Raw genomic sequence first — 17,800 nt, 5'->3', positions numbered from 1 at the left:
AGTGGCCATGACTGGGTACTGCACATCTGCCCCTTAATGATTTAAATAGGGGGAGAATGTGCAGTACCTGGCCATTGCCACTATACAGTTAACGGATCTATGCTGTGCAGCTCTGTGGATGAGCAGTTCTTGCTGCCTATGACACCAGGAACAGCTGATCGGCGGGGGTGCCATGTGTTGTGTCAGAAATTGGTGAGCTGACCATCAATGTTAAAGTCCTGGACAACTCCTTTAAAGGTAATTGTGTCATATAAATAAATTAAAACACCAAAATACTGGTATTTTCAGGTTACAATTGACAGCATTACCATTCATAGAATCATACAATGTAAGAGTTGGAAGGGACCTCCAGGGTCATTGTGTCCAACCCCCTGCTCAATGCAGCATTCACTAAACCATCTCAGAAAGATGTCTGTCCAGACTCTGTTTGAAGACTTCCATTGAAGGAGAACTTACCACCTCTCGTGGCAGCCTGTTCCACGCATTGATCACGCTCACGATCAAAAAGTATTTTCTAATATCTAATCTGTATCTTCTCCCTTTCAGTTTCATTCCATTTATTATTGTGTTTCCATGTACAAATGAGAATAATGATGATCCCTCCACACTGTGACATTCCTTCTGATATCTGTAGACAGCTATTAAGTCTCCTCTTAGCCTTCTTTTTTGCAAGCTAAACATTCCCAAATCCAGTAACCGTTCCTCGTAGGACATACTTTACAGTCCGCTCACCATCCTGGTAGCTCTTCTCTGTTCTTGCTCCAGTTTTTCAATGTATTTTTTTTAAATATGATGCCCAGAACTGAACATAGTATTCCAGATGAGGCCTGACCAAGGAGGAGTACATTTCATACATCATACTCAAAACGACAAACACAAGACAGCAAGTGTAATGTTCAGTTTTAATGAGCACGGTCCATACATGAACATGAATCCATATTAAAAGCTGAATTCGCAATGACAGAACAATGAGTTAAACAATTAAAAATGGAATAATCTATTTCACAAATAAATTAATTATACCAATAAATAAGACACAACTAAAAATACATCAATCCTCACCCAAGCTGTATGGTCTAAATTAAAAAGAACAGAAGATAGGTAGAACTATATCCGACTGTGTGTGCGCCACAAGCAGGCAATAAACCGCTCTGCAATCCGCTGCCTGCCCAGCACTACATGGAGGTATATTTACAGTATGCCGTGAGACGTACGGAATTACATACATCTCTAGTAACATACATTGTAGGTAATATTGATCAATTATCTCCTCTGTTTTGGGCAAATTGATTGCAAGTTTGAGAAATCACAGAGTCACGGAACATGCAGCTCATTTAGTTGATTGACTATTTTATGTGGGTGGTTAAGTACCAGCAAAAGGCTAGGCAGAATCTGCCACAAAAATTACTTTTTTTAAATCAGGACATCCATAAATGAAAAGGTTTATTAGCAACCCTAATGTCACTAGCACAAGCTGCATGTATAGCAGTAATACAGGAGAGGGGCCATCAGATGATGCTCGACGGGCATGTGGCCGTGAGGATCAGTTGCACTGATGGGATTCTTCAACTATGGATCTTTCTTTTTTATTGATCAGGTTCCAATATTAATAACTGAGACATACCCATGTAGAAATGGTCATATAACAATCATTACAGAGGTTCAGCAAGTCAGACAAAATCCAAATATCACATCAGTTAAAGGGAATCTGTCAGCAGCATTTTGCAATGTAATCTGACATCAGCATGAAGTAGTGACAGAGTGCCTGATTCCAATGATGTATCACTTAGTTTACTGGGTGCAGCCATTATGATAGAGTCACAGTATTGTCTGCTGCAGATGTAGCAGAGATCAGATGTTGTTCTGTGTATAGCCTGCTCACATCACAGCTTTCTGTGTACATTGTATAGTGACAGAGAGCTGATAATCAGTGCTGGGGGTGTGGGGTTGGACTAGCAGGCACAAGGTCAGTTGTCCTGTAGTGATATTCTCCTGCTAAAACACTGATTATATTCAAAAAGAAAAGCACAGCCCAATAAGTGACACATCCCTGTAATCAGGGACTCTGCTCCCACATTATGGTGCTCTCAGATTATATAGCAAAAATCTGGCCACAGACTCCCTTTAATATCATTCATTAAAAAACATCCTTTCAGTGCACTGAGGCCATGTGGAAATAGCCCGTACAGTAGCAGAGTCCCTACTCTTCCCCATTGCTGAGCTGTGGCCAATCCTTGTGTTACCTCCAGGACACGTACAGTTGGTGGACACTGTGCGAAAATAATATGTGATCCCCTTTCTCTTTAACAGCTAATGTATCAAAAGTGAGTGGTCCATAATAAAACTCCCCACCCCTGACTATGACTACCTAGTCACTCTTTTATATAAATCTTATCAGTCATTTTGAACTTTGGTTGTGTTTTGCGCCCCTTGTGCACCTGTGAAGGTCGTACGTATGGCGTCTCTGGAATGTTTAATTTTTGGTGACTTTTTTATGCTGCATATTTTCAAAAGAAATGCAAGTACCCTATTTTACTTTATGGGTGCAGAGAATCTGCAACATCAAAAACTCACCAAAAGCGCATTTTGGGAACGTAGCCTAAGACTGGATGCGTGAATGAATTTCTATGGGTGTCCTATAATTGTTCCATAGTATAGTAATTATTAACAGTTGCATGTGGAATTATTTCTTACAAAGGTTAGCTTGTAAGTTACGCTTCCCTTATCATAGATAAAGGCCTTCGATTCTCAGTGGAATTTAGTAGAAGTTTATAAAATATAAATGTGAATCAGGGTCTAGACCTATTCACTATTGTGTTCAGTGTGGAGAATCAGTGCTTCTTACATTTTTGGATAATATTGGATACTGTATAATGAATTACATAATCTTGTATTAGGCAAGAACATTTAATGAATGGAGCCTTCAGGATTTGTCTTATATCTGTGGGGAAACACTTCTCCCTGTGCTCCGTCACTTAGATGGGAGCCCTGCAGTGCCAGATCAGGCAAAGGTCCAATTTCCCTGTCTGGTGCTTGATCCATGTAAAACTCATTGTGACATGGCTAACAAACACCTGCGGACCTCATCAATCACAGCTAATGCCTGGCGATGCCTGTGAGCCGGTCACTGGTAGACACAGTACCGGGAATAACACTTGTACAGCCCCTTTTCGTCTAATTAGTTAATGTGCAGTTTGGCAAGATGGAAGAAATCCAGAACCTGCGCTGATAAAAGAATAAGATATCTAATTAAGAAAACCCTTTACCAAACATAGAGTATAACGAAGCTTATTTAGACAGATGTCATTAAAGAGGGCCTGTCACCTGCCATAAATTTTTATTTTTCCCTATCTAAATGCTGCTGTTCTCCATAATGTATCATGGAGGCTTTATTGATCCTACACCTCTAAGATCTTGAGAAATGGCCCCCTGTTCTTCTACATAAATACAGTTTTGTTAGACAAGTGGGTTATAGTCCTCAACCCTCCTCTGTTGAGATCTTTTGGATCATGCCCCCTTGGATAACAAGACTAGATTTACATGAAGGCTACAAAAAGAAGATTGAGGAGAAAATTGGCATATAGAGAGTAGCAGGTTGCCAACCCTATATTAAGCATAAATATTAAAAGGGTTTGTCTACTATCTGGACAACACCTCTTAAAGTAGTTCCCTTTGTTATATAAAAATCACTTCTACTCATCTCCCACATTGGTGTTGTTCAGGCGATGTCAGCGATGGACATTGCTATACTACATGAACCCTCCTGGAAATCAGCGGCCATTTTAGGTGGGGCTGCAGAACTCTCATGTCCTTCAGAAAACCTTTGGATGTGTGGAAGAAAAGAGCGCACAGTGGCCTAATGGTGGCCACTGGTCATACCCAGGGGCAAAAGTGGCATAAGGATGTCACATGAATGTAGAAGGACACCGGTGCGGGAACTGAGTATATATTAGTTTGTTTTTTGAAAAGGAGACTACTTCATTTATAAAGTGGATGTCCAGACAGTAGACAAAAACTTTAACACATAGAAGCAACTCCCACTATTTTCTGTGGAATCCCCAATGATCAAGTGTGGAGCAACCAGTGCCCTAACGTAAGGTGGCCATGAGTAGGTGTATTTAGAGTTTGCCTTTGCACCATTTTCATACATTTCCAATAGGATAAATAAAATATAAATTTCGTCCACGTGAAATTACACATACACAAATTTTAAAAACAAAGTAAAGAAAGAAAATGTACATCTTCCGGAGCAACATATTTTGCCACTAAAATTTGGTCCTTGACAAAACAGAGATATTAATTGGCAGTGCTGAAAAATGACTTTATTGTGCTTATTTATTTGTGCTATTATTTTTTTTAATTTTGTTACCAATACTATGTACTTTGTTTTCAGCAATTTCCTGCTAAAAAAAGGAGTTACGGGACATAAAAATTCTAACTGAATTATTTACCTGACATCAAATTATACTGACCTGCTAATTTAAAACTAATAGATATAAGAACATATGCAGTGACCATGGCGGCATTTTCACACAGAGTTTTTAGAGACAGAATAAGTTTTTAAGAAGAATATGCTTTTTGGGTTTTAAAGTGTTTTTTTTCCCCGTGGTATTTTGTACCCTTTTGATTTGACATGTCACTTCTTTTTCTACAAAAAAAATTGTTCAAAGAATAGAACTGCAAAGTGGTTTTTCTATGATATGTATAGGAAGAGAATTAAAAGCATATTGGAAGTAGATTTTGTTGTGAATTTTAAAGCACAAACAATTTGAAATCCTCTTCAAAAAACTCCATGTGATTATAACCTTACAGATTATCTTCTTTGTAAGCAATTATCTGCATGAACCCAATGGTTTTCATGGGAGCAATATGGCAGGCTAATGACTAGTATGGTTCAGTCCTAGTCCCTCTCAATGACCAGAATTTCGTGCATAAAATCTAACCGAGAGAATTATTCAAATATTCGAGTGAAAATATACAAAACTGTGTAGTTGAAAAACACATCAGATAATAACACAAATGATCAATAATTGGCTAGGAGACTTCTGATGTGGTGCCTAGATTTAGAGAAGAAAGCTTCCAAAGAACTGATTGAGTAAAAAAAATGGTACTATAAAAACAAAGGCCTGAAGAAAATTTAAGGATTAAATATGCTGCAGATTTTCCCAATGACATATACAGACAACATTGTGGATGAAGAGTCTGCAGAGTAAATTTATCGATGTTAACAATTTACGCTGAGGGTGTTCTTCATAGACTTCACCAGTTGCAATGTGATCTATGGTAAATGTAGACTAATAGAATCCACACAATTTAGTTCAGAACCTACCTCTTTCTTGTGGTGGATTTATTTTTTAAATTCTTACCATGTTATTATACACCATAAATTGTTTTACTATAAATAGAGAGCTATATACATCAGTGGTAGAGTTGGTGCTAATGGATTTGCAGGACCCGGTCTATCTCCCATGTCAGTAAACTGTAGCCGTTGAGCGGAACCCCTGAGAACCGACTCCTACCTGACGGCATCTGCAGCTCTTTTTTTAATTCGCTGGCTAGGCTGGCTAATCAAATGAAGACCCGTGCATGCCCGTGGTAGGAGGGGCATCTCAAGGCTCCAAATCAAGGGCCAAAGGTTACTAATCCGGTCCCAGGGTCTCATTCTGCAAATCTATTTGTGCCAGCTCTAATCAGTTTCAAGAATTTATTTTTTTCTCTTTGGAACTGTGTACAAAATTTTGCTCCTTCTAAATCCCGTTTTTTACATGTCAACCAGGGAGAAATCACAGATACATGACCAATTATTCAAAGTGATTGCTTTTCTTCTGTTTTACAGCTCTGAACTTAGTTTTGTCTTATAAGTAAAATAGAAATCTTGGAGGAAATGGAGGAAGCAAGATTTATATATTTTAGGCGGTGAGCATTTCTATTTACATTATCATCCAGAACCTTTTTTGTACCACTGCACGGTTATTTGGGAAATGAACTATGTGCTAAGAAACTCTAGCATTACTAAGAGACCTTTAAATAGATTTTTACCCGTAACCTACAAATTATAAATCCGCTATAGATGAATTTTCATTGAGACAAAAAGCCTAAATGCAATGCTCATATGATATATACGTTTACAATATAAGTAATACAGAAGTGGATTGGTTAACTTCTTATCTTTGCAAGTTGCTTGAGCTGTGAAGACTGTGATGGATTGTGTGCTCAGTGAGTGGTGGATGTCACGTCAACACAAGTCTTAGAGAGGCTGCCATCACTAGAACATCTTCAGACACTCTGGGTCCATTGTTACGGGATCTTAGTAGTTTATGTCTATGTAAGATTTCACATCAGGACAAGTTCTCGGGTCTCAGGTAGTCGGAGAGATATAAGGCCTCCACAAACGAGGGCAGTGGATGCTATGAGAATTGGGACCACCTTTGTTATGCCAACAAAAGATGCAAAAATTGAGTTTCCAAAAATGGCAGCCAATTTGCAAAGGCCGTTTAGGATCCCAAAAGCAGTTGCCCTGTTAATGAGAAATGAGATGGGTCAATCAACACCTGCATGACCAGAATTTAATATTGTCAGACCAATGAACTCTAAGGTAGCCTGTCATATAAAAAAAAACATTATTAACCTGCAGATATGGGTTTAATCTATAGATTAAGAGTGTTCTCAAGCTGCATGACACCCGCGCTGAGAGCTCCACTGATGGAAATAAATTCCTTTCAGTTATTGAGGTGGTACTGTCACAACTTCAGTTACCGCTCAGTGCATTGTGAGTGATGGCTGTGACTGCACCCTCATCACTGACTGACAGCCTGCTCTATTGCGGGCACCGAGAAGCTTCAGAATGCTATTAGCCTGTAGATTAATCCCTTATCTGCAGGTTAATAGTGTTTTTTTACATGACAGGTTCCTTTTAATTAAAAGACAAAGCAATCTATTTCCTTTAGGTTTTGTATTTAAAGTTAGAGTGTTTAGGCACCGGTCATTAACTTAGGTTACGTAGCAATTATGGGAATGGCAAAAAATGCATTAAACCCAACATCAGTAAAACCCACTGAGACTTTGAATCCTTATTTTCATTATCAACTGATCTAAAACTCTTGGAGACCATTGAATCAGATGGCGAACAAGTGATATCCTATAGTACAGTGTCCACTGACAGTCCTCGACTATTTTGCATAAGGCTACATTCCCAATTTTTACAATCTCAAAATTTATGCATCTCTAGGCAGGAAAAACAGCTGCAAAAATGTTTTTTATGTATTTTTGCCATGTTTTTGGTTTGTTTTTGCCTGCATTTCTTACCTTTGTTTTTGATTGATTTGAGTGATGTCAGTGTGGAAAAATGCATGGCAAAAACACACAGAGAATTGACATGCAGCAGATAATTTTCTGCACCAAATTTGCAAGTCAATAAACAACGTGTGCATGACACTTCAGATTTCTCATTCATTTTGCTGACATCAGGATTGCTTCAGGTTTATCTAGAAAATCTGCATGGAAAAATACGCACTACAAACGCACCAAATCTTTAACGTGTGCACACAGTCTTACAGTTCCAGCAAAGTAAATAGATTTTATAAAAATCTCATGCCCTCAGTGCTTCTTTTTAATGCATCTTAACCTGACCTACAGTGCCTGTATCAAATTCGCAGCATGTCAGTTCTCTTGCGGATACGCCGAGTTTTCTCTACAGAATTTCCCTATAGACTTTCATTGGGTTCAGAAACTCCACAAATTAAAAAAAATGTATTTTAACCATACGTGACTTAATGTCAAAGGGTTTTTTAAATCTGGTGCCCAGCGTTGCAAACATGCAAATACGCACACCAATATAAAACTTTTGAAAATTCTCTTAATAATCAAAACTATAACATTTAACAATTCATAAACTGTAACGCTGAAAATGTTAAATACATCATTAAGTGCACCATTTGCAATAAAAAGCATGTTGGGTGTACATCCGGTAAATTAACATCTTAACGATTTTCCCAACACTAAGTGCACCAACAGTCATATTTCTTATGCGGCAAAACATTCTTCTTTACAGCTTTTTGGTTTTGAAAGGGTTAATAAGCCGATTCGAGGTGGGGATATGGCAAGACACCTTTTAATCAGAGAGGCGTTTTGGATATTCAATTTAGACACACGTTTCCTCAACGGTTTTAAATTTGATTAGCAAAATTTCATATCATTACTAATCAAACCATGAATTCTATGTATTACGAATTCTGACATATTCTCTTGCTTTGTGTATATTTATTAATATTCGATGCATTTTGTTTTTGCCCTGTCACGTGTTTTATGATAATACCATCACCAGTGCATTTAGTTCAAGTTCAGCCATTTTGAACAAGCTTTGACAAAGAACGGTCTCGTTCGAAAGGCGTCGCTTGTTTCCCATGCTGTCTGTCTCGGAGATACACTCTTATTGAATTCTTGATGAAATAAAGTTTTTCTACTGATTAAGAGCTGGAAATTCCACCTTTTTACCACATATCACACAAGCGGTTGGATTGTGGTTTTCCATGCATACTGGACCCTATGCGGTGAGCTGGCAACTTTTCTCTTTTCTAATGTTATTTATTGTATATACTTTCAGTGTGCCAGAAATGTCACAGAAGGTTGCAGCTCTTTAATTTTTAGTGTGCCCCCGGATTGGTTCAGTAGGACAACATGTCCCTTGAACTAAAAAAGTTTGAGCACCCCCCAGGGCCGGCGTCAGCACCCGGCGTACCGGGGCAAGTGCCGGGGCCCTGGTGAGACAGGGGGGCGCATTCAGGGCTGGCATTAGGGGCAGGCAGCTGCCTAGGGCCCACGCTCCCCCAAGGGCCCTCAGCTAGCAGCACATCAGCAGCCGCTATGGGGCCTCTGTGAGTCAAGGGGGCCCGCCTGTCGCCAGCACCAACTCCCCCGCCGCCGCATTGAACTATACCGGTGTCTGCCGGTAAAGTTCAAAGCAAATGATGGAGGGGAGAGCGTCACCTGATGCTCCCTCTCCCATCATTTCCCACTCTGCCTCTGACACTGCCGCTGCGGGTGCGCGATGACGTCATCGCGCACTCGCTGTGTGTCAGGCAGTGCAGCGGCAGCCGCCGAGACCGGAGCAGGGAGCAGTGCGGGCATGTTGAGAGGTGAGGAGTGGGGTTTTTTTTGTAACTATAACAGTGAGTACTGGACTATGGGGCCATTCTTGGGGGGAGGAGGGCTGTGCTGTATACTACATGTCTGTGCTATATACTACATGGCTGTGTTATATACTATATGGGCTGTTATATGCTACGTGGGCTGTGCTATATACTACATGGCTGTTCTATATACTACGTGGGCCGTGTTATATACTACTTTGGCTGTTATATGCTACGGGGGCTGTGCTATATACTACAGGGCTGTTCTATATACTACGAGGGCCATGTTATATACTACGTGGGTTGTGTTATATAATATGTGGCTGTACTATATACTATATGGGCTGTTATATGCTACGTGGGCTGTGCTATATACTACGTGACTGTGTTATATACTACATGGGCTGTGTTATATACTACATGGCTGCGTTATATGTGATCATGAATCGTGGTATGTGTTAAAGGGGGGGCCCACTGAGACTCTTTCGCCTGGGGCCCTCAAGAACCTGGAGCCGGCCCTGGCACCCCCAATATACATATACTTACTACCAAATTGTTATTTAACCTGCATTCTCATGGATACAACATCGGTTTACACCTGAACAAAGAGAACAGATTCTAGTACCTTTTATTTGTAGGGTAAAGCTCCACAGTAATAACGTCCAGGGCATTCCATGCCGCTATACTGGTGCCACAGAACAGGCACTGCCATCCAATCATTGCAGATTCACTGTTACCAAAAAACAGGAAGAAACAGCAAACTGCAGATATCAGCATAGAGCCAGCTGGAAGAGAACACAAGATGGAGAGTTATAGGCAAGAGAGGAATTTACCACAGTGTGTTCATTGCTCATCTGCCATGCTTTCCTTATTTTTTGTCCTGTGGACAACACAAATAAGACACCAAAATGGAGATATGCAAATCTATCTATCTATCTATCTATCTATCTATCTATCTATCTATCTATCTATCTATCATCTATCTATCTATTATCTTTGCACATCACTTAAAAAAAACCTGTAATTTCTTGAATGCATTATATTCCGGCACATGATACATGGACGGCACATGGATGTCACACAGATGTCATCCGCGTGCGTTATATGGTTTCCATAGACCGATAAACTTGTATGAAAACACGGACATGTGCACAGCCCCATAGATTATAATGGGTGCGCATGTGTACGTGTCTCTGGTATGTGTGAAAATGGACATCACACATATCGGAAACACGGACATGTAAAGGGGGCCTAACATGTATGGATCCCATTTTTGGGCTCATGGATGAAGAGCAAACATATAATCTGTACCCAAATTAACACTGCTCATCCTGACCATCCAGTTTACATAAGTTTGAGAATTAGTGTGACATGAACACTGTAACAGAACACACAGGTATGGGAAATAAAGGAGAACACATTAGAGTGGGTTAATGTTCTTCTTGATCTGTGTTAAATTGTAATGCAATCCCTATTGGCATGGTAATGGATATGATACCATTTGGGGTCATCTGCAATCGGTTCTGTGGGGCTCTTGTTACTCTTCTTGGACACAACTAGATCTTTGCTCCAGACTAACTTCATTTTGGACTCTCACCTATCATTCTTATCCTTCCGATTTTATCCATCAGGAGAGCTGAGATGATATTTCCAGGTAGTACAGACAAGCTTCCCAGAAAACTGACCAGGTAAATCAGGAAATCATTATCTTCTTCAAAGTCAATATCACAGTCTTCTTTATGATTAGAGAACGTGCTGTTTACTAATGTGCAATCAATGAATCTGTGCTCATGGAGATCTGTATAAAAAACATGAAGACAGTCATGAGCATGAAGGACGTCAGATATAAACGGTTAATTATTACAGGACTCTCACACCAGCATCTCCGATAATTCTGAATGCAAAATAGTAGTCTGATGAGATCTGCCAGCTTTCCAGTGAGATTACAATGGGAGAAAACATTTACTAAGGATTTGATTTCACTGTGAATTGAGAGACCTTGAGATCTTTTTGACCAATAAATCCTCATAGCAGGTAAATAGTTAAAGGGGTAATGCTATGTAACAATGACTAACAATACTTGGTGTATTTGAATCCAGAAGAGTTTTCTGGGAAATTCGATTTACAGTCAATTTATTTTCAGTGAACTGAATTTCTCTTATTGGGTTTTCGGGTCTGGAGAGATCTCCGAGCATAATAAAAGTAAGATGTATAAAATAAAATAGCAAGGAATAGACGCCTCACCTCTGTTGCCGGGGCTTCCAGCTGCCACTAGGCCTGGGTTGTCCTTGCACATGTGCCTAGCCATGCCAGAAGTCACGGTCTAGAGTGCTCGTCATAAAGGACATCTCCTGACGTAACATTATCCTGGCTTTCAGCGTGTGGTGGCGGCAAGATTAGAGGGTGAGCACCTGCAACTTATGATCTACAGGGTAGATTGTACGTTGGAGGTAGCAGGGAGGTGAGTGGTGAAAAGAGAATTTGTTTTTATTTTATTTTTTTTAACCTTTAGCCTTCTATGGTTTAGCAAATGGTGGACAGCTACCATCTTTACGAATTTATGAGCAGCAAATTACAAAAAATAGACATTCTGGAGGATATGGGTTTTTTAACAATTAAATAGAAATAAATTCCTCTCAAATAAATTTGCCTGACTCTAATAGGTTCCTATGGCTTATTTAACGGTTGCTTTGGCCCTTAAATGTCATCAATATCTATTAGATAGAGCGGTGTTCCCCAGACCTCCATCTCCAGACGGTTAGTCACCACAGTGACAATAGAAGTGGCAATGCATGAGCAGACTCTCTCCATTCACTGACATTTCAGTACAGGTTACAGAAGAGCGTACTTGCAGGGTTGTATTCAAAACTCTCATAGCAGCATGGCATGCCTTGTGTCACTGCGGGCACGGCACCAATCGGAAGAGAGGATGCCCATTCTCGAATTAGGTGCAGGTCCCTTTCTCTCTCCACACACACTTTGCCAGGGATTGTGTGCAGATTTACTATGGATTTCACACCATGTATTACAACAGCTGCACATTCTCACAACATGTTTTGATGTCACACGTTGTACTGTATTGTGCGGGATCTGCCTGCAAAACTACAGTAATTCCACCATGTCTGAATGTGGCCTAAGAGATTTCCAAAAACAGTTTTGCACACAATTCCCAATTTTACCGCTAAGCTAAGTTCTACTGTAAGTTCACACTTTAGTTCAGAATTGAGAGTCCTCAGTGGTTGATACCTTTTACTGATAGGGAATTTAGATTGTGAGCCCCAACGGGGACAGTTATGATAATGTGTGCATATGTTAGCGCTATATAAAAATAAAGATTATTAAATAAAGTTTATTAATGGCCAACTGAAAAGATGGTAACAAATTGCTTTTGAGACTACTCAGGTCTCTTCATCAGCCACAGACTAATACAAATTTGTACTACTCTATGCCTGATGAAAAGACCTGAGTAGTCTCGAAAGCTTGCAGTTTGTTACCATCTTTTCAGTTAGCCATTAAAAGGTATCAACCACTGAGGACTCTTAATTTTACATATTTTTAACATGGTACCAAGGTAACACGGCTAACCCGGTACCAAGATATATATCTTTCCTGTATCACTTTAGTTCACTAAGGGTACCGTCACACTATACGATTTACCTACGATCACGACCAGCGATATGACCTGGCCGTGATCGTAGGTAAATCGTAGTGTGGTCGCTGGGGAGCTGTCACACAGACCGCTCTCCAGCGACCAAGATGCCGAGGTCCCTGGGTAACCAGGGTAAACATCGGGTAACTAAGCGCAGGACCGCGCTTAGTTACCCGATGTTTACCCTGGTTACAAGCGTTAAACTAAAAAAAAACAAACAGCACATACTTACATTCTGGTGTCCGTCAGGTCCCTTGCAGTCTGCTTCCCGCACTCAGTGACTGCCGGCCGTAAAGTGAAAGTGAAAGCACAGCCGCTGTGCTCTGCTTTCACTTTACGGCCGGCAGTCACAGTGCTGGAAGCAGACTGCAAGGGACCTGACGGACACCAGAATGTAAGTATGTGCTGTTTTTTTTTTTTTAGTTTAACGCTTGTAACCAGGGTAAACATCGGGTAACTAAGCGCGGTCCTGCGCTTAGTTACCCGATGTTTACCCTGGTTACAAGCGAACGCATCGCTGGATCGCATCGCTAGATCGCTAGATCGGTGTCACACACACCGATCTAGCGATGACAGCGGGAGATCCAGCGATGAAAGAAAATTCTAAACGATCTGCTACGACGTACGATTCTCAGCAGGATCCCTGATCGCTGCTGCGTGTCAGACACAGCGATATCGTAACGATATCGCTGGAACGTCACGAATCGTACCGTCGTAGTGATCGAAATGTTATAGTGTGACAGTACCCTTACTCTACACTCCCTGACAGAAGTTATGTCGCTTATCCATGTTATGTAAATAAAATCTTATAACCTCACGTTAAATTCATCCATTGGTTGTATAAATTATTCTTTTGAAAGCTGAAACCCTCCGAAATGTGGTTTAGGTTCAGAAAATAAATTAGCATCAATGCAGAAATATTGATCAGTTAATGGACACAGAATGGTCAGATTTTGGCAAGACAAAAGTTTTGTCGTCTGGTCAAATAATGCACCCAATCCTAGCTTACATCCTCACCTGTGCTCAGTAAATGATCGGCTAATTAGTATGTGTGTATAAAAAGAAACCCAGCACCCCAGACTTTCACTTGAACTGCAATTGAGCTCTGACAACATGCCAAATATCCACCCTGTGACCAAAGCCTGGATTATAATAATAATAATAATTTTTTTTATTTATATAGCGCCAACATATTCCGCAGCGCTTTACAAATTATAGAGGGGACTTGTACAGACAATAGACATTACAGCATAACAGAAATACAGTTCAAAACAGATACCAGGAGGAATGAGGGCCCTGCTCGCAAGCTTACAGACTATGAGGAAAAGGGGAGACACGAGAGGTGGATGGTAACAATTGCTTTAGTTATTCGGACCGGCCATAGTGTAAGGCTCGGGTGTTCATGTAAAGCTGCATGAACCAGTTAACTGCCTAAGTATGTAGCAGTACAGACACAGAGGGCTATTAACTGCATAAAGTGAATGAGAACATGATGCGAGGAACCTGTTTTTTGTTTTTTTTTTATATATATAAATAGGCCACACAGGGATCGTTAGGTTAATGCATTGAGGCGGTAGGCCAGTCTGAACAAGTGAGTTTTTAGGGTACGCTTAAAACTGTGGGGATTGGGGATTAATTGTATTAACCTAGGTAGTGCATTCCAAAGAATCGGCGCAGCACGTGTAAAGACTTGGAGACGGGAGTGGGAGGTTCTGATTATTGAGGATGCTAACCTGAGGTCATTAGCGGAGCGGAGAGCACGGGTAGGGTGGTAGACTGAGACCAGAGAGGAGATGTAGGGTGGTGCAGAGCCATGGAGTGCTTTGTGGATGAGGGTAGTAGTTTTGTACTGGATTCTGGAGTGGATGGGTAGCCAGTGTAATGACTGGCACAAGGTAGAGGCATCGGTGTAACGGTTGGTGAGGAATATGATCCTGGCAGCAGCATTCAGGACAGATTGGAGTGGGGAAAGTTTGGTAAGAGGGAGGTCGATTAGTAGAGAGTTACAATAGTCCAGACGAGAATGAATAAGTGAAACAGTAAGAGTTTTTGCAGAGTCGAAAGTAAGAAAATGGCGAATTCTAGAAATGTTTTTGAGATGCAGGTAAGAAGAGCGAGCCAGTGATCGAATGTGGGGGGTGAATGAAAGGTCAGAATCAAGGATGACCCCAAGGCAGCGGGCATGTTGCTTTGGAGTAATGGTGGAACCGCACACGGAGATGGCAATGTCAGGCAAAGGTAGGTTAGTAGAGGGAGAGAACACGAGGAGTTCAGTTTTTGACAGGTTTAGTTTCAGATAGAGGGAGGACATGATGTTAGAGACAGCGGTAAGACAATCACTGGTGTTTTCTAAAAAGGTCGGCATGACAACAGGAGAAGAGGTGTATAATTGGGTGTTGTCAGCATAGAGATGGTACTGGAAACCAAATCTACTGATTGTTTGTCCAATAGGGGCAGTATACAACGAGAAGAGGAGGGGGCCTAGGACTGATCCTTGAGGAACCCCAACAGTAAGGGGAAGGTGAGAGGAGGAGGAACCAGCAAAACATACAGTGAAGGATCGGTCAGAGAGATAGGAGGAGAACCAGGAGAGAACGGTGTCCTTGAGGCCGATGGAGCGGAGCATAGTGAGGAGGAACTGATGATCCACAGTATCGAATGCTGCAGAGAGATCCAAGAGAATTAGCATGGAGTAGTGACCATTAGATTTAGCTGTTAGTAGGTCATTAGAGACTTTAGTGAGGGCAGTTTCAGTAGAGTGTAAAGAGCAGAAGCCAGATTGAAGAGGGTCGAGAAGAGAGTTATCTGAGAGATAGCGGGTAAGACGGGAGTGGACCAGGCGTTCGAGGAGTTTAGAGATGAAGGGAAGATTAGAGACAGGTCTATAATTAGCGGCACAGTTTTGATCGAGGGATGGTTTTTTAAGTAATGGATGTATGATGGCATGCTTAAATGAGGAAGGAAAAATACTGGAAGTGAGGGAAAGGTTGAATATTTTTGTTAGGTGAGAGGTGACAGCCGGGGAAAGGGACTGGAGGAGATGTGACGGAATGGGGTCACTGGTATTATCAAGAGACTGAAGACCAGATCCACTGCAAAGGTGGCTGGCACCTTTAATGTGTCTCAGCGTCAAGAAAAAGAATTAAAAAAAGATTTGAAGAGACTGGAGATGTGTTTGACAAGCCCAGGTCCGGCAGACCCCGCTGACAACAGCTCAGGAGGAAGGTTTGTTGGTTAGAAAATCCAAAGCAAGCCCCTCTTCCACTGCAGCAGAGCTCCAACAAGCCTGATCACCTCATGTCCCTGTGTCAACTAGAAGTTTGTAGGATTCTGTCATTACACCACAGCCACCGCAAATACTGCAGGAAATCTGCTGGAGCCCGTATGTATCCAAAATACACCCAAAAAACAGTTAAATTTGGTGGTGGAAAGATCATGGTCTGGGGTTACATTCAGTATGGGGTTGGGCAAGGTGGAAGGCATTATCAATAGCCTAAAATATCAAGAAGTATTAGCTACCTCTTACATTCCAAATCATAAACGGGGTCAAATTCAGCAGCAGGATGGTGCTCCATCTCATACATCCATCTCTACAACAAAGTACCTCCAGGCAAAAAAGATCAAGGTGGTCAAGGACTGGCCAGCCCAGTCAACAGACATGAACATCATTGAGTATGTTTGGGGTAGGATGAAAGGAAGCTTGGAAGACAAAATCAAAGAATCTAGATGAACTCTGGGAGGCATGTAAGACTGCAATATTTGCTATTCCTGATGACTTCATTAATAAATTGTACGAATCATTGTTGAACCGCATGGATGCAGTCCTTCAAGCTCATGGAAGTCACACAAAATATTAAATATGACTCTAGTAGCAGCAAAACCTCATTCATCAATGTTATGTAACATATATTTGTATTTTAAGTTAATTATTTGTTTGAATATAACATTACTTTCTGTGGGCGACCAAACTTTTGTCTTGCCAAAATCTGACCATTCTGTGTCCATTAACTGATCAATATTTCTACATTGATGCCAATCTATTTTCTTAAAGGGACTCTGTCACCTGAATTTGGAGGGAACAATCTTCAGCCATAGGGGCGGGGTTTTTGGGTGTTTGATTCACCCTTTCCTTACCCGCTGGCTGCATTCTGGCTGCAATATTGGATTGAAGTTCATTCTCTGTCCTCCATAATACACGCCTGCGCATATATATACATACACAGTTGTTTGTCACACTTAAATGATGCAGATCACCAAACATATTTAAATATCAGACAAAGATAACACAAGTAACACAAAATGCAGTTTTTAAATTAAAGTCTTTATTATTAAGGGGAAAAGAATCCAAACCAAACCCGAGATTTCTTTTAACTAAAAGAGCTAGTTTATCTTACCTGTGTTATGGAAATATGACGATTTTATAGTGCAGTTTTTAAAGATGGTGCCCGTTGAAGTAACATCCTCAAAGTAGCATTCATCAAAGACGCAGTCCTCAAAAGTAACATATTTAAACTTCATCTTATAGAACCTTAAAAACCATCAAACGTAACATAAGTTAACAGAAGAGAGCAGTATTTTCTCAAGACCAACATATACTGTACACAAATTTCACATGTAGAATACAATACAGAAAGTTGTATTCTCAGAGGACACAGTCTTCATGATATCGTTACATTTTCTTAACTAATTTGCCCTTACTCACATCAATATTATCATTCTATACTCCTAGATGCATGGAGTTCTGCCTTAGTGTCACCAGATGGCAGTGCAGATCAAGCAATACAAATAGCGAGCTCTTGTACGGTTATACGCCATGAGAAGTAAGAGAAGACGTTTTTGTTTTTGCTGCACGATAATGACTGAAAATATACAATTCTGTAAATTATGTTGCTTTTAACGATGTTCTAATGATGGGAGAATGTTGATTTAATGATGTTATGCTTCAAAGAATTTTATACAGACATCATACACAGGCACTGTAAAAAAAAGCAGACGCAGCCCTGAATAGGTCTATTCTTTAGAA

General features: G+C 40.7%; 1 protein-coding gene across 3 annotated transcripts in view; it reads right to left on the bottom strand.

The window, feature by feature from the left end:
• Positions 1-883: 883 nt before the first annotated feature.
• The window catches only part of SV2B (synaptic vesicle glycoprotein 2B), a 322,088-nt gene continuing 305,171 nt past the window's right edge, over positions 884-17,800 (bottom strand). For all 3 annotated transcript variants that reach the window (XM_069766259.1, XM_069766260.1, XM_069766258.1), the window contains exons 10-13: positions 17,172-17,305; positions 10,726-10,926; positions 9,754-9,913; positions 884-6,517 (exon numbers count right to left, since the gene is read on the bottom strand). In XM_069766259.1, the coding sequence (XP_069622360.1) occupies positions 6,334-6,517; positions 9,754-9,913; positions 10,726-10,926; positions 17,172-17,305 (679 nt within the window). In that variant the 3' untranslated portion in view covers positions 884-6,333. The remainder of the gene's footprint in view (positions 6,518-9,753; positions 9,914-10,725; positions 10,927-17,171; positions 17,306-17,800) is intronic.

This window comes from Ranitomeya imitator, chromosome 4 (assembly GCF_032444005.1).
Source record: "Ranitomeya imitator isolate aRanImi1 chromosome 4, aRanImi1.pri, whole genome shotgun sequence".
Lineage (NCBI taxonomy): Eukaryota > Metazoa > Chordata > Amphibia > Anura > Dendrobatidae > Ranitomeya > Ranitomeya imitator.
Note: the sequence above shows the minus strand (reverse complement) of the source record. Positions and strands in the feature narration are given on the sequence as shown.